Source organism: Amblyraja radiata, chromosome 1, assembly GCF_010909765.2.
Source record: "Amblyraja radiata isolate CabotCenter1 chromosome 1, sAmbRad1.1.pri, whole genome shotgun sequence".
Lineage (NCBI taxonomy): Eukaryota > Metazoa > Chordata > Chondrichthyes > Rajiformes > Rajidae > Amblyraja > Amblyraja radiata.
Window position 1 is genome coordinate 2,209,734 of NC_045956.1, and position 22,137 is coordinate 2,231,870.

Sequence of the window (22,137 nt, forward strand, 5' to 3'; positions counted from 1 at the left end):
TTTTTACACTGAGAGTGGTGAATCTGTGGAATTCTCTGCCACAGAAGGTAGTTGAGGCCAGTTCATTAGCTATATTTAAGAGGGAGTTAGATGTGGCCCTTGTGGCTAAAGGGATCAGGGGGTATGGAGAGAAGGCAGGTATAGGATACTGAGTTGGATGATCAGCCATGATCATATTGAATGGCGGTGCAGGCTCGAAGGGCCTAAATGGCCTACTCCTGCACCTATTTTCTATGTTTCTAAATCAGGTCAAAATTTAATATCGGCAAATTTCCTTAAATCCATAAAAATAGATTTAGTGACTCGCATTGTTTCTGTGGAGTCAGTTTTCAATGTATTTAAATTGAGTTGAATAATTGTAGTACAATGTTGATATGCAAATTCCAAACATTCACGTTATTATATCACCAGCGCGCAGCATATGCTCCACAGAGTTTCTTTGAAGAATCAAGACCACCGTGGTTCACCCCTGGGTCCCAGCAAGATTGTTCCGAATACCTAAGGTTCCTTTTGGATAGGTAAACACTTTTGTCTGATGGCCATCTTCTATAACCAAACATAGTAACTAATACCATTTCAGTCTTTTTAAATGAGTAAAATAAGTTTTAAAGAAACGTCACCCATTCCTTCTCCCCAGAGATGCTGCCTGTCCCGCTGAGTTACTCCAGCATTTTGTGTCTATCTTGTGCTTCCTGAATTGTTGTCTATTGTGCAAGTCAAACAAGGCAACAGCCTTACTAATATACAGTATCAGAGGGTCCACTTCTGTTTGCACACAGAAATGATCGTGCTATTCTTGTATGACATGTTAGTAGAAGACTGGATGTGGAATTACTGCTTTAGCAAATTGTGAGAAATATCGGAAACCTGCATTCCATTCTTTCACCAGGTCTCCATCTTATCTGTTCAAGTGATAAAAGTTTTCATACCAGACGTTCTGAGGTGTCTTGCTTTTCTCCTAATCTGAGGAAAGACATTCTTGCCATAGAGGGAGTACAGAGAAAGTTCACCAGACTGATTCCTGGGATGTCAGGACTTTCATATGAAGAAAGACTGGATAGACTCGGCTTGTACTCGCTAGAATTTAGAAGATTGAGGGGGGATCTTATAGAAACATACAAAATTCTTAAGGGGTTGGACAGGCTAGATGCAGGAAGATTGTTCCCGATGTTGGGGAAGTCCAGGACAAGGGGTCACAGTTTAAGGATAAGGGGGAAATCTTTAAGGACCGAGATGAGAAAAACATTTTTCACACAGAGAGTGGTGAATCTGTGGAATTCTCTGCCACAGAAGGTAGTTGAGGCCAGTTCATTGGCTATATTTAAGAGGGAGTTAGATGTGGCCCTTGTGGCTAAAGGGATCAGGGGGTATGGAGAGAAGGCAGGTACAGGATACTGAGTTGGATGATCAGCCATGATCATACTCCTGCACCTATTTTCTATGTTTCCTTTAACTGATTTCTCCACCACAATTAGTATTGTCAAGTAAATTCTCTATTTCCTGAATTTGTGCTCTCGCCACTTCTTTCCACCCTGACCCCAAATTTGATGGATCATCTTCTGTAATTTCCTTCAACAAGATTCCACTAATCAATCCTCCCTTTCCCATTCTGCATTCCAAAGGACCATTTCCTTTGCAACTCCCTAATTTTCTCTCCTTCATCTCCTCGTATCATTCCCCATTTTACCAGTTTCTCATGCGGCTTTCCCACCACCTTATCTCATCACCTCTCATTGTACAAGGACCCAAATAGTCCTTCCCTATTAAGCAGCAGTTTATCCCCATTTCAGACAATTTGGTGCACCATATTAGGTGTTCACAATACAGTTTGAAGAAGGGTTTCAGCCCGAAACGTTGCCTATTTCCTTCGCTCCATAGATGCTGCTGCACCCGCTGAGTTTCTCCAGCACCTTTGTCTACCTACAGTTTTCTCTGCATTTGGAGAAGCCAAACAGGGATTGGTTGACCATTTTACAGAAACCTTCTCATTAATCATGCTGCTGATTGCATGTCCCGTCCACCTTTGGCTCCCTGTACACCTTTGTAGATATTGCAGCTGTCTGAAATTGGTGGCATTGGTTCAGCAGTATCATGCGAAATAAAGATGGAGAATATGCTTCAAAATTATAGCTATATAAAATAAAATGACTATTGCAGAGAGGAACAATCATTCAATAGCATCAACACAATCAAAATAGATATTCTCCCAAAGAAAGTCACTCCTGTTTTTTCAATCTGTCCATTACCTTGTTCATCCTTCTTCTCGAGATGACATCTCCGTTCTCCACTTCAGTGTGGCATTCCCTTCTGACCTGTGGAGTGATTTATCTGCATTCATAGACATAGAAACATAGAAAATAGGTGCAGGAGTAGGCCATTCGGCCCTTCGAGCCTGCACCGCCATTCAATATAACCATATAATAACCATATAACAATTACAGCACGGAAACAGGCCATCTCGACCCCTCTAGTCCGTGCCGAACACATAATCTCCCCTAGTCCCATATATGATCATGGCTGATCATCCAACTCAGTATCCCATCCCTGCCTTCTCTCCATACCCCCTGATACCTTTAGCCACAAGGGCCACATCTAACTCCCTCTTAAATATAGCCAATGAACTGTGGCCTCAACTACCTTCTGAGGCAGAGAATTCCACAGATTCACCACTCTCTGTGTGAAAAATGTTTTTCTCATCTAGGTCCTAAAAGACTTCCCTCTTATCCTTAAACTGTGACCCCTAGTTCTGGACTTCCCCAACATCGGGAATAATCTTCCTGCATCTAGCCTGTCCAACCCCTTAAGAATTTTGTAAGTTTCTATAAGATCCCCCCTCAATCTTCTGAATTCTAGCGAGTACAAGCCGAGTCTATCCAGTCTTTCTTCGTATGAAAGTTCTGCCATCCCAGGAATCAGTCTGGTGAACCTTCTCTGTACTCCCTCTATGGCAAGAATGTCTTTCCTCAGATTAGGAGACCAAAACTGTACGCAATACTCCAGGTGTGGTCTCACCAAGACCCTGTACAACTGCAGTAGAACCTCCCTGCTCTTATACTCAAATCCTTTTGCTATGAATGCTAACATACCATTTGCTTTCTTCACTGCCTGCTGCACCTGCATTCCTACTTTCAGTGACTGGTGTACCATGACACCCAGGTCTCGTTGCATCTCCCCTTTTCCTAATCGGCCACCATTCAGATAATAGTCTACTTTCCTGTTTTTGCCACCAAAGTGGATAACCTCACATTTATCCACATTATACTGCATCTGCCATGCATTTGCCCACTCACCCAGCCTATCCAAGTCACCTTGCAGCCTCCTAGCATCCTCCTCACAGCTAACACTGCCCCCCAGCTTCGTGTAATCCGCAAACTTGGAGATGTTGCATTCAATTCCCTCATCCAGATCATTAATATATATTGTAAATAGCTGGGGTCCCAGCACTGAGCCTTGCGGTACCCCACTAGTCACTGCCTGCCATTGTGAAAAGGACCCGTTTACTCCTCCTCTTTGCTTCCTGTCTGCCAGCCAGTTCTCTATCCACATCATACAGGCGATTCCTCTATCTTGTCATGCTCCTCCCCATATTCAAACCCTTTGACCCAGCTCTTCTACCTTGAGGGAATCAAAAATTGCACTCAAAATTTTACATGCTTAGCAAAGTGGATTAGTGACTCAAATTTCTGCTTAAACCTATTGACGTGTTGCCAAACAGCTCGTGAACCAGCCGAGTTTGAGGTAGTTTATTTTTATTTTTTGCATAAATCACAAAAATTAATCATCTCAATCGATTCCATTAGCTGGAACCCAATTTTAAATAATGAAAAATGATTTTAGATAAAAAATCTACCCTGCCATGCGATGGTGCAGCTTATTAATCAATTTGTTGTTTCAAAAATATAAAATATCAGTTGAATTTCAGAGGCCGCTCCAGTCCTGGGTCCAGCCCTGAGTGCAAATAACGTTTTATACTGGACATTATTTGTGTTTGACATTCCACAATCTCGTGTGTTGTTTTAAGCAACTTTACGCCTCTGTATTCAACAAGGAGGAGATTGAGGATGGTGAGATCTGGGAGGGGTTTGCCAATATTCTAGGGCATGTGGATATGAAGGAGGGAATGTTGGGTTCTGGAGATCCTTAAGAGAGGACTCTTCTGAATAGGATTTACTTCCATCCGTAAAGAGAATGGGATAATCGGGGACAGTCACAATGGCTTTGTCCGTGGCAGATCATGATGAAAGAGATAAATGAGTCAGAGTGTGAATGTTGTCACCTAATTATGGATTTTAATAAGGCATTTGCTAGTCCCACAAGGTACGCAAATCCAGAAGATTAAGATACATAGCATCTTGGGTGATTTGGATAAGTTAATTCCCGGGATGGCGGGACTGTCATAGGCTGAGAGAATGGAGCAGCTGGGCTTGTACACTGTGGAGTTTAGAAGGATGAGAGGGGATCTCATTGAAACATATAAGATTGTTAAGGGCTTGGACACACTAGAGGCAGGAAACACGTTCCCGATGTTGGGGTAGGCCAGAACCAGGGGCCATAGTTTAAGAATAAGGGAATGGAGATGAGGAAACACTTTTTCTCACAGAGAGTGGTGAGTCTGTGGAATTCTCTGCCTCAGAGGGCGGTGGAGGCAGGTTCTCTGGATACTTTCAAGAGAGACCTAGATAGGGCTCTTAAAAAATAGCGGAGTCAGGGGATATGGGGAGAAGGCAGGAACGGGGTACTGATTGGTGATGATCAGCCATGATCACATTGAATGGCGGTGCTGGCTCGACGGGCCGAATAGCCTGCTCCTGCACCTATTGTCTATTGGTAGTTTGGATGCAAAACTGGCTTGCCCACAGAAGACAGAGGGTAGCGGTGCAAGGGTGTTATTCTGGCTGGAGGTCTGTCTCCAGTGGTGTTAGGGTCATAGAGTTATACAGCATGGAAACAGCCCCGTAGGCCCAACTCATCCATACTGACCAAAATGCCTCATCTAAACTCAACCCCTTTTGCCAGCATTTGGCCCTTATCCCTCAAAACCTTGTATATCCATCTTCTTGTCCAAATGTCTTTTAAATGTTATTATTGTACCTGCCTCAACTACCTCCTCTCGCAGTTCCATATACCCATCAGCCACTGTGTGAAAAGGTTGCCCCTCCTGTTCCTATTAATCCTTTCTCCTCTCACCTTGGGCCTACGCTCTCTAGTTTTTGATTCCCCGACCTTTGGAGGGAAAACACTCTGCATTCCTCTCATGACTATGCACCTTTATAAGATCGCCCCTCAGCTTCCTGTGCCCCAGGGAATAAAGTTCTAACCTCCTTGTATCTTAGGTCCTCGAGTCCTGGCAACATCCTCGTAAATCATCTCCACACCCTTTCCAGCTGAATGGCATAGATTCTGGAAGGATCTGTGCCGGGACCTCAGTTATTTATAATGTGTGTAAATAACCTGGATGTAAATATAGGTGGTACACAAAAATGCTGGAGAAACTCAGCGGGTGCAGCAGCATCTATGGAGCGAAGGAAATGGGCAACGATTCGGGCCGAATTCCTTCTTCAGACTGATGGGGGGGGGGGGGGGGGGGGGGGGGGGGGGGGGGGGAGAAGAAAGGAAAAAGGAGGAGGAGGAGCCCGAGGGTTGAGGGATGGGAGGAGACAGCAAGGGCTAACAAAATTGGGAGAATTCAACGTTCATGCCCCCAGGATGCAGACTCCCCAAGCGGAATATGAGGTGCTGTTCCTCCAATTTCCGGTGTTGCTCGCTCTGACCATGGAGGAGACCCAGGACAGAGAGGTCAGATGGGGAATGGGAGGGGGAGTTTGGTTGGTTATTGCGGACCGAGCGGAGGTGTCCGGCGAAACGATCGCCCAGCCTCCGCTTGGTCTCACCGATGTAGATCAGCTGACATCTAGAGCAGCGGATGCAATAGATGAGGTTGGAGGAGATGCAGGTGAACCTCTGTCGCACCCGGAACGACTGATAGGTGGATTGATCACTAAATTTGCACAGGACATCAACATTGGTGGAGTCTCAGACAGAGAGGAAGGCTGTCAAAGGATACAAGGGATTTAGATTGGTCATAGGCATGGACAAATAAATGGCAGATGGAACATTGATGTTCACAGGTAGTCTAAGTTAATAACTCCCTGAAAGAGATAACACAAATAGTGGGAAATAAGGCATTTGGAACGCATTTATTGGTCAAGGCTTTGAGTATAAGAATCGCTTACTCGTGTTGTGGCTTTAACATTTTGCTTATGCTGCATTTGGTGTATTGTGTACAATTCTGGCCAAGCTGGGAGGGTTTACTCCTCTCCAAGTGCAGAGGAGATATGTTTGGTTCTGCTGAATTACAGAGTATTGACTATAAGGTGATGTTGGACAAACGTGGATTGTTTTCTCTGGAGCGTTGGCGGTTGAGGGGAGACCTGATAGAACTATTTAAAATTATGAGAGGCATAGATAGTGTAGACACTCAGAACTTTTTTCCTCGAGTTGAAGTTTCAAAGACGAGAGTATTGCTTTTAGATCAGAGGGGAGGGATAAAGGATATGTGTGACAATAGACAATAGGTGCAGGAGTAGGCCATTTTGGCCCTTCGAGCCAGCACCGCCATTCAATGTGATCATGGCTGATCATCCCCAATCAGTACCCCGTTCCTGCCTTCTCCCCATATCCCCTGACTCCACTATTTTTAAGAGCCCTATCTAGCTCTCTCTTGAAAGCATCCAGAGAACCTGCCTCCACCACCCTCTGAGGCAGAGAATTCCATAGACTCGCCACTCTGTGAGAAAAAGTGTTTCCTCGTCTCCGTTCTAAATGGCTTACTCCTTATTCCTAAACTGTGGCCCCTGGTTCTGGTCTCCTCCAACATCGGGAACATGTTTCCTGCCTCTAGCGTGTCCAAGCCCTTTACAATCTTATATGTTTCAATGATGTGTGGGGGGTAAAGGAATTGGTGGGTGCTGCGATGCACTGCCAGAGGTGGTGATGGAGGCAGATACCATTGTGGTATTTTAGAGACTGTTTGATGGGGATATGGATATGAAAGGATATGCAGGCAGGGAAGATTATTTTAACGGCATCATGTTCGGCACAGATAGTATGGGCTGAAGGACCTGTCTTCAGCTGTACTCTTTTATGTTCTATGTTAAATACCCAGGGCCTGATGGGATTGAGAGAGGCAAGAGAAGAGATTGTTGGGGCCTTGTTAGAGATCTTTGTATCCTCTTTAGCCACAGGTGAGGTCCCAGAGAACTGGAGAATAGCCAATAATGTTGCTCGCTTTAAGATGGGCAGTCGAGTGAAACCAGGATATTGTAGGGAAGTAAGCCTTTTATCAGTGGTAAGGATATTTCTGGGGGATAGAATCTATTTACATCTGGAACAGTGTTATTAATGAAATCAGCATGGCTTTGTGCAGAGGAAGTCATGTCTTGCAAACCTGATTGAGTTTTTGAGATGGTGTTAGAGATGATTGATGAGGGTAGAGTTGTGGATGTTGTTTACATGGACTTTAAACAAAGGTCCTTCATGTGAGGCTGATCCAGAAGATTAAGGCACATGGGATCCATGGAGCTTTGGTAGATTGGATTCAAAGTTGGCTTTGCCATGGAGGATAGTGGGTACTTTTTGACTAGAGGTTTGTGATCAGTATTGTTCCACTAGGATCAATGCAAGGAAAAAAATGATTTGGGCACAACAATAGGTGGGCTGTTCAGCAAGCTTATGCACGACACACAAATGTAAATAGTTGTGGATGTGCAGTGTGAAAAAAATGTCAAAGGATACAGCAGAATGTAGGACAGTTGGAAATGTGGGCAGGAAATTGGCCGATGGAGTTTAATCCAGATAAGTGTGAGGTGTTGCGCTTTGAAAGGTTAGAGAAAAGTATACAATAAGTGGCAGGATCCTTAGGAACATGTGCAGCAAGTTCACGGCTCCCTGAAAGAGGTAAAACAAGTAGATACATTAGTTAAAAAGGGCATATTTGTCTTCACGTCAGGAGGAGTTGGGTATAAAAGTCAGAAAGTCATGTTGCAGCTGTATAACATTTTGGTTAAGCCTCGTTTGGAGTATTGTGTGCAGTTCTGATTGCCCACTACTGGAAGGATATTGAGGCTTTGGAGAGAGTGCAGAAAAGGCTCACTAGGATATTACATGGGTTAGAGAGTATAGGCTGTGAGGGGAGGTTGGATATAGGCAATAAGTGCAGGAGTAGGCCATTCGGCCCTTTGAGCCAGCACCGCCATTCAATGTGATCATGGCTGATCATCCCCAATCAGTACCCCGTTCCTGCCTTCTCCCCATAATCCCCTGACTCCGCTATCTTTAAGAGCCCTATCTAGCTCCCTCTTGAAAGCATCCAGAGAACCTGCCTCCACTGCCCTCTGAGGCAGAGAATTCCACAGACTCACCACTCTGTGAGAAAAAGTGTTTCCTCGTCTCCGTTCTAAATGGCTTACTCCTTATTCTTAAACTGTGGCCCCTGGTTCTGGACTCCCCAACATCGGGAACATGTTTCCTGCCTCTAGCGTGTCCAAGCCCGTAACAATCTTATATGTTTCAATGAGATATATGTTTCAATGAGATAGATGTGGAATGTTTTCAGTGGCAACCAGTCAGCTGACCAGTTTACAAAATTATGGAGGACCTTGAATAGACAAACAAAGTCTCTTTTCCAGGGTGGTAATTTTAAATATTAGAGGGAATAAATTTTATGGGGAAAGAGCAATACTTCAGAGGAGATATACGAGGCAATGTTTTTTTACACGGATAATGGCAGGTGCCTGGAACATGCTGCCTGAGTGAGTGATGTACGCACATGAACATGAGTGAGTGGTGTACACACATGAACATGAGTGAGTGATGTACGCACATGAACATGAGTGAGTGGTGTACACACATGAACATGAGTGAGTGGTGTACACACATGAACATGCTGCCTGAGTGAGTGGTGTTTGCAGATATGATAGCACGTTTAAGAAGCATTTAGACAGGCTCATGAACAGGCTGGGAATTTAGTGATATAGATCGCATGCACACAGGTGTGCAGTTTAAAATTGGCAGAGACATCCTCGGCCCGAACGGCCTGTTCCTGTACTGTACTGGTCAATTGCTCTGAAAGAAAGCTATGCAAGTTGCAGAATGTATAAGTCTTTGATTTCCGCTTCACCCTGTGCTCCATGGCCAACCGTTCTCACGCTACCTCATGGTTAAGTGTTTGGGAACAGGTCCGCTTTCACCCTTCTTTCAGTTTTCAGATAAGTGACCCTCAGGATTTATTCTTGATCCCGACCTCTAGTGTCATAACTCCATAACTGCTCGCTAATTTAAAACATGGACAGGAAAAGGCTGGAAATAATTAACTCTGGAGGAAAATTAAAACAATGTCAAGCATTTTCAGGGTATGTGTTTATAACGGCTTAACGGATCATATCTCCATTCCCTTTTGGACTTTTTTCTGTAAAGTTAACTATTTTTTAACTTGTGTATGTTACATTTTAATTCCATGCCCAACGCAAAATTCATGACTTCTTCCTTTCTCCCTAGGTTACATGAAGAAGAAAAGACTTGCAGAATGGTGTGTGAGAATTCCCCACCAACCTGCGTTGGTGAAAGCTCTGCGTTCGAGTGTGGCTCTGGAGGGCATCCTGAAGAAATATCATCTCTCACTGAATCAAATCTGGCAAGAGTGGATGGGAAAACACTTACAGAGAAAATGTTTGGAGGCAAACTGCAGACTACAATACACTGTCTAAACTGTAAAAGCACCTCACAGAAACAAGAGGCATTCACTGACCTTCCTTTGGCCTTTCCACCATGCCTTGAGGACATGGTCGAAGCTGGATCAACACAGTTGTTTGTCCCAGCAGAGTATGGAAGCAAAATGCCTGCGTGTTGTACTGCAGTAATCTCCGACACTCTTCACCCTGCACCTGCAGACGTTCATGACCTTCAGGTGGAAGAAGTGGGACATAGATCAGAGGCAGAGGATGAAAGGCTTCAAACATTTCCACTACAGCCCGTTAATTCAATACAATCTGATAAACTAGTCACAGTTCACAGCAATAAATCTGTTGACCAGAATGATAAAACTAAGTCTGTCCCTAATCTAATAAACTACTTTTTGGCCCCAGAGATACTCAATGGAGAGAACAAATATTACTGTGAAAATTGTGCCTCTTTGCAGAATGCACAAAAGGTGATGCAGGTTGTCGATGAACCCGAATACCTCATTCTCACTCTCCTACGGTTTTCATACGATTCAAAAAGTCACGTCAGGCGGAAAATCCTGGATGATGTGACACTTCCCCTCATTTTACAGTTGCCAGTTGAAAAGAAAATTCCCAAATCGCTTGCAATCAGCCAACCATTGTTATCTGATTCCCCCGAAAACCTGCCTAAAAAATTGAAGCCTTCTGGCTCAGTAAATTCAAGTGATTCGCAGTCGGTATCTTACCATCTCTGCTCAATCGTCGTGCATTCTGGGATGTCATCTGAGAGTGGCCACTATTACTGCTATGCCAGAAACACTGGCTCGGGATCCATCGGCCAATTGTGTTATAAGACTGACCTGGCCGGCTTGTCCTCTCCAAGCTATATGACAGATAATGACAATTCCAGTAGCACGTCGGTTATTTGGCATGAACCAAACTGCAAAGAGCCTTCGAAGGAATGGTTTCTGTTCAATGACAGCAGAGTGACCTTTACGTCCTTTCAATCCGTTCAGAACATTACCAGCAGGTTTCCCAAGGACACCGCATATGTCTTGTTTTATAGAAAGCAGGAGGAGAATGATGCCATCTACCCAAGTACAGTAAATGGGCTCTGGGTGAACGGAGATCCACCTCTGCAGAAAGAACTCATGGACGCCATTACAAGAGACAACAAGCTTTATCTACAGGTACTTTATTTGGTGGATGTTATGTCCTTTATGAGAGGGAGTTCAGCAATGATAATATAATGCAATCACATTACTGGCACCCATTGGATTCAGATTCATTTGTTGCCATGGTGCAATGAAATCCCTTTACATAGAAAATAGGTGCAGGAGGAGCCATGATCATATTGAATGGCGGTGCAGGCTCGAAGGGCCGAATGGCCTACTCCTGCACCTATTTTCTATGTTTCTATTCGGCCCTTCGAGCCAGCACCGCCATTCATTGTGATCATGGCTGATCGTCCCCTATCAATAACCCGTGCCTGCCTTCACCCCATATCCCTTGACTCCACTAGCCCCTAGAGCTCTATCTAACTCTCTCTTAAATCCATCCAGTGACTTGGCCTCCACTGCCCTCTGTGGCAGGGAATTCCATAAATTCACAACTCTCTGGGTGAAAAAGCTTGTTCTCACCTCAGTCTTAAATGACCTCCCCTTTATTCTAAGACTGGCCCCTGGTTCTGGACTCGCCCAACATTGGGAACCTTTTTCCTGCATCTAGCTTGTCCAGTCCTTGTATAATTTTATATGTTTCTATAAGATACCCTCTCATCCTTCATTTCACAACGACCACTCCTGACTTGTATGCAGCATAAAACCACCTCTACTGTAGTAGAATCAGTGACGCATCACCCTTTTGCTTTAGTGAAGGCTGTGTCCAGCAAATAAATGCACCAGCTACCTTTCAATATCAACAACTGCCATCGTGAAAGCACTTGGGTGTCAGTTGTTATGGAAAGTTGGGCTTCAATTGCCAAGAACCACTTTGTGACCACTCCATAAATATTCTCTGACGATAGGTCAGAAGTGAATTAGAGATTTGTTCAAAAAATTGTTGGGATCAGTCTATTGGAGTTTATAAGGGAAATATATATATTTTTGATTTAATTTCTAAACTTTAATCTGAATCCATCAAGTACAACACAATTGTATCAGCTTCACTCCCTCCTTCATCTGTCGCTCAATAGGTTTATGCAGTGTGAAACTGAACCATATTGACAAGGAAAGCTCAAAGCTTGATTCTTGGTCGGTGTTACTCTTGCCTACAGAAAAATGTGATGGTACTATTGAAATTGAGAGGGGGAGAGCTGTCAGGTTCTTGACTCCATTCCTGTAGTCACTTTGGATGGGAGGCAATAAGATGTGGACAAATGTTATACATCCTCCACGGTGAAATTCAGCTGACTCATTCTCAGGGCTTACAATATATATATATATATATATATGTAAGAGCTACTTGGAAAAAGTACTGGATGATGACTGGTATTAATAGACAATAGGTGCAGGAGTAGGCCATACGGCCCTTCGAGCCAGCACCGCCATTCAATGTGATCATGGCTGATCATCCGCATTCCTGCCTTCTCCCCATATCCCCTGACTCCGCTATTTTTAACAGCCCTATCTAGCTCTCTCTTGAAAGCATCCAGAGAACCTGCCTCCACCGCCCTCTGAGGCAGAGAATTCCACAGACTCACCGCTCTCTGTGAGAAAAAGTGTTTCCTCGTCTCCGTTCTTAATGGCTTACTCCTTATTCTTAAACTGTGGCCCCTGGTTCTGGACTCCCCCAACATCGGGAACATGTTTCCTGCCTCTAGTGTGTCCAAGCCCTTAACAATCTTATATGCTTCAATGAGATACCCTCTCATCCTTCTAAACTCCAGAGTGTACAAGCCCAGCTGCTCCATTCTCTCAGCATATGACAGTCCCGCCATCCCGGGAATTAACCTTGTAAACCTGGGTAAACCTGGGCTCCCTCAATAGCAAGAAGATACCTGACATGGAAATACTGTGGTCATATGGATGAGTAAAACTGATTATTGCAAAAGTATTATATGGAGCCATGTGGTACAGTATGTTAGAAAGTTAGTGTAAAGGAGTTAAGTCTGACACACTGTAACTTTACTGAGTAATAAAGGCACATCTTATGCACGTCCCAGTACTGACTGCATCGAGTCTTCAGGCGTACTGGAACCAAGGGAGGAGCAAGGGGAAGATATCACAGTTATACTGAGATGACTGGGCGTGGTTAGTGGTGTTGAGGTAGCTACATTATAGGTTGCATGCATAAACCATCTACATCCTTTCCCTTAGAAATCTAAAATAGAAGTTATAACAGTGGCAGTGTGATTATACAACACATGCAAATTTAAACGAAATCACCGTAGCGGACAGGAGGTTTGACAACCCGACCCGAGCGTGTGCGTATAGCACCATCACCCTCCCCACCAGATAGAAGAGGAGGCGGAGCAGCAGCAGCCGGGAAGGAGAAAGCAGGCGGAGACCCAACCGGGAATGCGGGAGGTGACCCAACCGGCACGGGTGATCCAGCAGGAGGAGACGGGGGAGAAGGAGGAGAGGGAGAACGAGCCGGGGAGGAGATCATCTGCCCGGAACCCAGGAAGCGCAGAAGGAGGAGAACGCAGCAAGCGAACTGACCGGGGCATGCATGGGGTAATTAGTAATGACAGGCTTGAAACGCAACGGAGGAGCGTAGGGATCCGCAGGAGGAGGCAGAGGCTCGTTAACGGCCAACAGGTGCTGGCGGCACCGGCGGTAGACAGTTCCATCAAAGTCCACCAGGTAAGATCTCGGAGAACCGTCCACACCAACAACGGTTGCTAGTCGGGAGAATCCGGTGGCTGTCTGCATGCGGACGACCTGGCCAGGCAGTAGTGGTGAGAGCGGGCGGCAGGACTTGTCGTGAGAGCGGCGCTGTACCTCATGCTTGTGAGCAATCCGTTGCTGGACGGCGGCAGGCTGGAGGACCTTGGGCACCAGGGATTGCTGGGCGATCGACATCGGTGGGCGAAGCACGCGGGACATCAGACGCTGGGCAGGGGATCGCATGGTAGGGTCCCGTGAGATGTTGCGAAGGTTGAGTAGACCCAGGTAGAAATCACCATTGGAGAGACGAGACTGCTCGAGCAAATTCTTGGCACTGCGGACAGCTCGCTCGGCCAGGCCGTTGCTCTGCGGGTATTCGGGGCTGCTGGTATAGGGAGTGAAGTTCCACTTCACAGCGAAAGCCTGGAATTCTGCGCTGGTAAATTGACGGCCGTTGTCGGTCTGCAAGCGGACCGGGGACCCAAAGGTAGCAAAGTGTCTGCGCAGCTTACTGATAACCATTTCAGAGGTGATAGTAGGGAGAAGGTCCACTTCGAACCAGCTGGAGTATGAATCAACCAACACCAGGTAGTGCTTGCCTCGCCATTCGAATATGTCAGCAGCCAGCGAGGTCCAGGGCATGGCAGGCGCAGGCTGCTGCAGAAGTGGCTGGCGCTGCTGATGTGGGGCAAGAATGTTGCAATCAGGACAGGAGGCTACTCGGGCTTTAATGTACTTGGCCATGCCGGGCCAATAGTATTGTTCTTGGGCATGTGAGACGGTGGCATCGACTCCGGGATGCCCCATGTGGGCAGCGTTGTAGTACAAGTCGTATAGGGAGGCAGGGACGACCACCTTGTGACCCTTGATGATGATGCCGTCCCGGAGCACAAGCTCGTCGCGGACCAGAAAGAAAGGGTGGGCGCCCGCAGGCAGTGAGGTGCGTCTGCTGGGCCACCCCCGCTGGATGACAGCTGCGAGCTGTTGCAGGTCGGGGTCGTTGGCGGTGTGCTCAACCAGGCACTGCAGCTGCTTAGAGGGAACAAAGTTGACATTGAGTACCTGCAGATCCTCCTGTTCGTAGGGGTGCCTGTCACAGGAGGACGGGGGGCCCGGGACAGCGCGTCGGCCACATGCATCTCGGTGCCCCTCTTGTACACGATCAGAAAGTGGAACCGCTGGAGCTGTAACATCATGCGCTGGAGTCTAGCTGGAGCGATGTGGATGGGCTTATTGAGGATTGTCACCGAGGGTTGGTGATCCGTCTCGACGGTGAACCTGGTACCGAAAAGGAAGTCCTTGAACTTGGAGCAGGCGAATACAACCGCAAGAAGCTCCTTCTCGATCTGTGCATAGCGCTGCTCAGTGTCTGTCATGGTACGCGAGGCATAAGAAATGGGCTGCAGCGAGCCGTCATCGTGGAGTTGCAGGCAGGCAGCACCGAGTCCGAAACGGGAAGCATCACACGTAACCACAATTGGACGTTGCAGATCGAAAAACTTGAGAGTCGGTGTGCTAATCAGCCTTGTCTTGAGAAGGTCGAAAGCCTGCTGGTGTTGGGGAAACCATGACCAGGCAATGTCTTTATTCGTCAGTTGCCTCAGGGGTGCACTCAACTCGCTGAGGTCGGGGATGAACTTTCCCAAATAGTTGACCATGCCCAGGAAACGCTGCAGGCTGGTCACGTCGGTCGGGGCAGGCAGCTCGGAGATAGCGTTGGTCTTCTGCGGATCAGGTTTCAGCCCGTGGGCTGTGAAGATGTGGCCAACATAGGGTACTTCAGCTACACGGAACTTGCACTTTGACGGGTTAAGTTTTAAGTTGATCTGGCGAGCGCGGTCTAGAATCCGTCGGAGGTTGTGGTCGTGTTCAGCAGCATCCTTCCCATAAACCAGGATGTCATCCACGATAATGGCACACGGCAGGCCGGCAAACAGTTGCTCCATGGAGCGTTGAAACACTTCGCTGGCAGAGTTGATGCCGAACGGCATCCGCAAAAATTTGAATCTCCCGAAGGGGGTGCCAAAAGTGGTGAGGTCTGAGGAGTGTTTGTCTAGAGGTATTTGCCAGAATGAGCTCCTGGCATCAAGGACAGAGAACACCGTGGCCTGACCGACCTGGGCAGCAACGTCTTCTACAGTCCTCATGGGGTAATGAGGACGCCTTATTGCCAGATTTAAGTATTTGGGGTTGATGCACACCCGTATCTCGCTCTTACCCTTCTTCATGGTGGCGACTATGGTGGAGACCCACTCGGTGGGTTCGCTGACAGCTTCAAGCACTCCCATGTCAACCATGTTCTTCAGCATGGCTTCGACCTTGCCCTTCATGGCAAACAACACCCTGTGTGGAGCACGGACCACTGGTACAACCGACGGGTCAGTTGCGATCTTGTACACAAGGGGCAGCTTACCCAGTTCATCATCGAATAGGTCAGGGTACTCGGAGAGTGGATTCAGCATCGCACGCACTTCGTGGACAGTACGGTCAAAGGACACCAGCCCGAGATCCTGACACGCCTGATTGCTCAACAGAGTCACGCAGTCGCAATCAAGAATGAAGAACGACAGGTCACGCGAAGATTTCTGCAGCACACAGTGGAAGGTGGCCCTCCCCACAGGTTTCAACTCCTCTCCCCCATAAGCACGCAATATGGAGCGATCAGCAGTTAACAGCTCATTATTTCTAATCTTCCTGAACAGGGATGTTGACATAATATTCACCTTCGCCCCCGTGTCTAGCTTAGCAGTGAAGGATTTGTTGTTGACAGTGACTAGTACAGAAGGATCGGGGAGGCGAGATTGATTATGAAGGAGAGAATAAACACTGGCATCTCCCATGGAAATACTGGGCTCAGAGTCGAGGGCAGTGTCGACAGAAGACTGGGAACCGAATTCGTTATCAACTTGTTGAAGGTTGTTTAAAACTTGTCTGGGAGCTGGAGGAACGTTCCCACGGGAGCGACAGGCAGCTGAGAAATGGTTCATCTTCTTACAGAAATTACAAGCTTTACCAAATGCTGGGCACTGCGACTGCATAGAGTGGACATAATTACAGTTGGGGCACTTCTTGACAAGCGGGACCCGAGCGGCATAGGTCAGCCGCGGTGCAGGGCGAACGTTGTCTTGCTTGCGACGGGGCATAGCAACACCAGTCAGATTAATAGCCCGATTGTCAGATCCCCTCTGCCCGTGTAGCGGGGCAACCACCTCAGCTAGTCTGCATGCATGCATAGCCTCAGTCAGGGTGAGGTCCGGTTTCCGCAGCAGCTCTGCTCGTAGCTTCTGATCTAGCATGCCGGTGACTAAAATGTCTCTGGTGAGCTGATCACGCATGTTCTCGAAACGGCACCGCTGAGCAAGGTAGCACAGGTCAGCGATAAAACATTCAACAGGCTCATCAGGCTGCTGTTTCCTTGTAAAGAATCTAGCCCACTCCAATATACGGTTGGAGGGCAAGTCACAAATCTCCGCCAACTTGCGTAAGAGACATACCGGGTCATTGGCAGACTCCGCCGGCTCGACGACCTGGTCGTTGTCATCCAGGACCGCTGGATTGTAAGTGAAAGCCTGAGCTCGCTTCATAGCATCGGGACCGGCAAGGTTCAGCAGGAGTGAGGCTTTGACCGCAGCAGGGTCGTTACGGTACACGATGTTGATGAAGTGGTTGTAGTCCACCACGAAAGTAGCCCATCGCTCCGCAATGTCAGCGTCAAAGACAGGGGGAGAGGGCTTGCGGCACGAGAATGCCATGGTAAATAGGGAATTAAACACTAGTAAAACTGGTAGCAAATAAACCCCGATAAACAGGAGGCGTGCGTTTAACTTACTGACACCATGTAAAGGAGTTAAGTCTGACACACTGTAACTTTACTGAGTCTTTAATAAAGGCACACGTCCCAGTACTGACTGCATCTAGTCTTCAGGCGTACTGGAACCAAGGGAGGAGCAAGGGGAAGATATCACAGTTATACTGAGATGACTAAGGTGTGGTTAGTAGTATTGAGGTAGCTACATTATAGGTTGCATGCATAAACCATCTACAGTTAGTACACAAAACCAAGGAATAATTGTGAAGTTTTTTATTTTTACTTCCCTTTCCTCTACTGTCAGACTGTTTTTTTTTTTTTTATCATTTAAGACCTGCTGATGTAGGAATATGGTGAATGGAGATCAGGTGCCTTTTCATAAAGTGGATTAATGAAGTTTGGACTTCTTTTGGACCACTAGAAATGTTAGTCTGATTGGCAGTGGAATATTTAGAATGGGCTGCTTGCTTAACCACAAAAATAACTTGGAATAAGAGCAGAAGAATTAGAGGCAAGATTGACTCTCTCATAGGTCAGAGAACTTGCAATGCCTGAGTAAGCTCGTGGCTGGTCTGATCTTCACCCCATCTCCATTTTCCTGCCGGTTCTTATAATTCTACTTATAGTTGAAAAAACTTTCTCCCTCAATCTTGAATATATTCAATTACTTATTCTCTGCAGGCTCTGCAAGATTGAGATAAAAGACAAATAGAAAAGAAAAAAATAATGAATTCTAACATTTAAGAAAAACATAAAATTAATCTATAACATTAGCCTGTTTAGCTTCTGAGATCACTCTTAAATCAACTTGCCCCTAATAGCCCTGTCTCACGGTACGAGTTCATTCCAAGAGCTCTCCCGAGTATAAAAAATAATCAAACTCGTGGTAATCACGGAGAATGAACGTAGCGGGTACGTCGGAGCTCGGGGACGTCTCTTAGCGGCTCATAACGCTAACGGCAGGTACTCGGGAAGACTCGTGAAGATTTTTCAACATGTTGAAAAATGTCCACGAGAGCCCCGAGTACCGACGAGCGGCCCTTACCGTAAATCTCCAAGTTCGACTCGGGGCAAACTCGGGAGAACTCTTGGAATGAACTCGTACCGTGGGACAGGGCTTTAACTTCTGTTAAATTTAGTGCAGAACTAGTGAACAATGATCACATCGTTCTAGTGATTTAAATGACAAGTCTGTCAGGCAGGGTCACCAAGGTACATCCTGCGGGAGATCATGGTGATTGTTCAATCCTCCTTCTATGCTTTCCATCACTCTACTCCACATTCTTCATATGGATTCACATTTCTTTGACCCCTCAAATGCTGCTGGTGCCATTTTTTCCCTAGAGCAATATACACTGCAACTCTACCAAGCACTGCACAATTTATCTTTTCAAATACGGGCAGATTAGTATTGTGGGCAGTCGTTAGCAAGTTTTGACAGTAGCTTGGTATATACACATACAACTTCAGTAATAGATTTCAGTGAGAACTCATATGCACTAGTAATTCATATGTCAATCAATTATCGTTGTGGACCCCGCACACTTTATTCTCCCTTCTATCAGTGCAAGTGGCGATCATGTGTTATAGTATCCTGAAAAATATTTGTCCCTCGGCTAAGTCTAAGGATGTACTAAACGCTCCAGAACTCTGCCTTGTGTGGTGTTGTAGGGGGTGGGAGATTGCAACCTTCACATGGTCCGCCCTGTTTCGACTAATGCAATCAACTCGACGTGCACAAACAGAAGATGATGGCACAATGGGCTAAGTGTTCGGCTGGCAACCGGAAGGTAGCCGGTTCGAATCCCGCTTGGAGTGCATACTGTCGTTGTGTCCTTGGGCAAGACACTTCACCCACCTTTGCCTGTGTGTGAATGCGTGTGAGTGATTGGCGGTGGTCGGAGGGGCCGTAGGCGCAGATTGGCAGCCACGCTTCCGTCAGTCTGCCCCAGGGCAGCTGTGGCTACAGAAGTAGCTTACCACCACCGAGTGTGACTGAGGAGTGAATGAATAATGCGATGTAAAGCGCCTTGAGTATTAGAAAGGCGCTGTATAAATCCCATCCATTATTATTATTATTAAGATCAAATAAAACAAGTTGTCCGAGTACTTTAGGCTGTGCACGCCACACGAAAGAAGAAGGAGTGGTGTTGTAGGTGTGAATATGCCTCTAACACTCCCTTGTATTGGGCAAGCTTGTTGCATAATGTTAAACGGGCAGTCACGGTGGCCCAGCAGTAGAGTTGCTGCCTTACAGCAAAATGCAGTGCCAGAGGCCCGGGTTCTATCCCGACTGCGGGTGCGGTCTGTATGGAGTTTGTATGTTCTCCCCGTGACCTGTGTTGGTTTTCTCCGAGATCTTCGGTTTCCTCCCACACTCCAAAGACGTGCAGGTTTGTAGGTTAATTGGCTTGGTAAAAATGTATAAATTGTCCAGTGCTGAGTGATGCCCTACATAGAGCTTTTTTTATTTTTTTTATTTTATTAGAAGCAATTGTACAAAGATAAAACCTTCGGCATCTAGAATTATACAATTATAGTACAGCTTCATTTTTAACCTTATAACCTAAATTGTGAAAAAGGGAGAAAAAAAAGGGAGGAAAGAGAAAGCAAGAAAACAAGAAAGGAAAAAATGAAAAGATAGAGAGAAGAACGAGAAAAAGTCCCCTAAACTACCAAAGCAGTGAAGCAGAAAGATAGAGGAATAAGAAAAAAATGGAGATATACCTTGCCCCTCTCCTCCCGCCTCACCCAACATAGCATCGGATTTAAATTTAAATTTGTGTCTACCTAGAGCTTTTCAGCATACTAGATCCACATCCAATGTTTGTGAGAAAAACATTTTTCACACAGAGTGGTGAATCTCTGGAATTCTCTGCCACAGAAGGTAGTTGAGGCCACAGTTCATTGGCTATATTTAAGAGGGAGTTAGATGTGGCCCTTGTGGCTAAAGGGATCAGGGGGTATGGAGAGAAGGCAGGTACAGGATACTGAGTTGGATGATCAGCCATGATCATATTGAATGGCGAACGGTGCAGGCTCGAAGGGCCGAATGGCCTCTACTCCTGCACCTATTTTCTGTGTTTCTATCCAGATCCAGAAACTTGTGATTTTAATGTATTTGTAATCAATACATTTGTTTTTTTTCTCCATAGGAACAAGAGTTAAATGCTCGTACCAGAGCATTGCAGGCGTCCTCTACGTGTTCATTTCGTCCACATAGTTTTGATGACAGTGACCCACCGGGGAGCTGTGGCCCAAGTGGAGGTGGTGGGGGCGGAAGCGGAGGGTTTAATACTATTAGCCGTCTTGTCTTCTGAGAATCAACTTTCAACAAGGGCCAACTTTCTTCCCCTACTTCTCCCCCTCTCTCATTGATGATTGGAGGAAACAGGCGCTGTCACTCTGTGGCTCAGAATATATATTAATGAAATCTCAAGATGCTTCCAACTGTTCTGCTTGTTTTTCCCAATTGAGGGGGGAAAAATGAATTTAGCAGCTCAAGGAGCCTGGGGTTGAAAAGGCGAGAAAACATACATGATTGCAATAATTTTTAATGTTTGTAGCTTTCTTAACCTTGCTCCTAAATTTGACCATAACTATATTTGCATGTTTAGATTGATTTTTGTAAATAAGCATTCAGCATTGCATTGTGTATTTGTATAATGGCTGTAAATACATTTCAAGTGAACTTTTCAAATTCATGTATTCAAAGTATGGAAATGGTCATTTTTAAATTGCCACATTTCTGGCGTCGGATTTCTTTCATATTTTTTTATTTTTACCGTGCATACAGCATCTTGCAACTTCAGGGAGCATTACATCATAGATTTGATTGCAATTCATTCCCCCAACCCCTCCACGTTCCTTTACAACGCCCCATCTTTCTTTGCTCGTGTGTGCCTTGAGATCTGTACAGACCGGGTGCATTTTAGAATCCAAAATCTGAAGGTTCTATTTTTTTTTTAACTACCATCTTTGGGAGAGGGAGAAGAATCACTTGTATGTTTATCACAGATGTATCTTAACATCGTAAAACTGTTTACGTTTTTGAAGTTTCTAAGAAACCCTGCCATCACTTGAAGAGATTTGAGGTTTATTGCACATGCACACTAAATATAAGCAAGTAATGAAAGTGTTTTCCGGTGTTTGTTCATGGGTGCTGCAGCGATTTTAACTCCTGAATAATTCAAAACATTGTCAAACTTATGTTGGGAATTGTTCTACCGTTGTGCTAAGAAGAGTTGAAAAAAGCAATATTTATAATTAAATATTTCAATATATAGCGCAGAAGTAGACCATGTGATCCTGCAAAACAACAATACTGGAAAAATGTTGGATTTTATTCAGTAACAAGTTTTCACTAAATTATTGATTTTTTTACTTTAGAAGTGCACTGCTATGCTTTAGGATATGAAATTAAAAAAAATTCAAGTCCTATTTTGCATATGATCTTTTTCTTCCCACAACTATATTCAGGGTGTAGCAATAATCAATGAATGCTGAGAATCTTTTTGGAAATTGCCTTTATTTAATATCTAATATTAAACACTGATGCAACAATGCTTTTCCATAATTATGAATGGATTTCTCTTTAACATTTTTAAATGACTCTGATAGCTTGTTTTCTGTAGCCCTTTTTGTAATATCTCTTTCACAGACATTCTTTTTGTTACCCTTTTATAACACGGCGATTGGACACTATAGCAGAACTACTTGTTATGTTTTTGTTGAAGCCCATGGTCTCATGCCCCTGTCCCACTTAGGAAACCTGAACGGA

At 45.5% G+C, this 22,137-nt stretch overlaps 1 protein-coding gene across 1 annotated transcript in view; it reads left to right on the forward strand.

The window, feature by feature from the left end:
• The window catches only part of usp38 (ubiquitin specific peptidase 38), a 49,489-nt gene extending 27,556 nt beyond the window's left edge, over positions 1–21,933 (forward strand). Inside the window, exons 9-11 of the mRNA XM_033012393.1 lie at positions 412–518; positions 9,556–10,909; positions 20,513–21,933. Coding sequence (XP_032868284.1) covers positions 412–518; positions 9,556–10,909; positions 20,513–20,677 — 1,626 coding nt within the window. The 3' untranslated portion in view covers positions 20,678–21,933. The remainder of the gene's footprint in view (positions 1–411; positions 519–9,555; positions 10,910–20,512) is intronic.
• Positions 21,934–22,137: the final 204 nt, after the last annotated feature.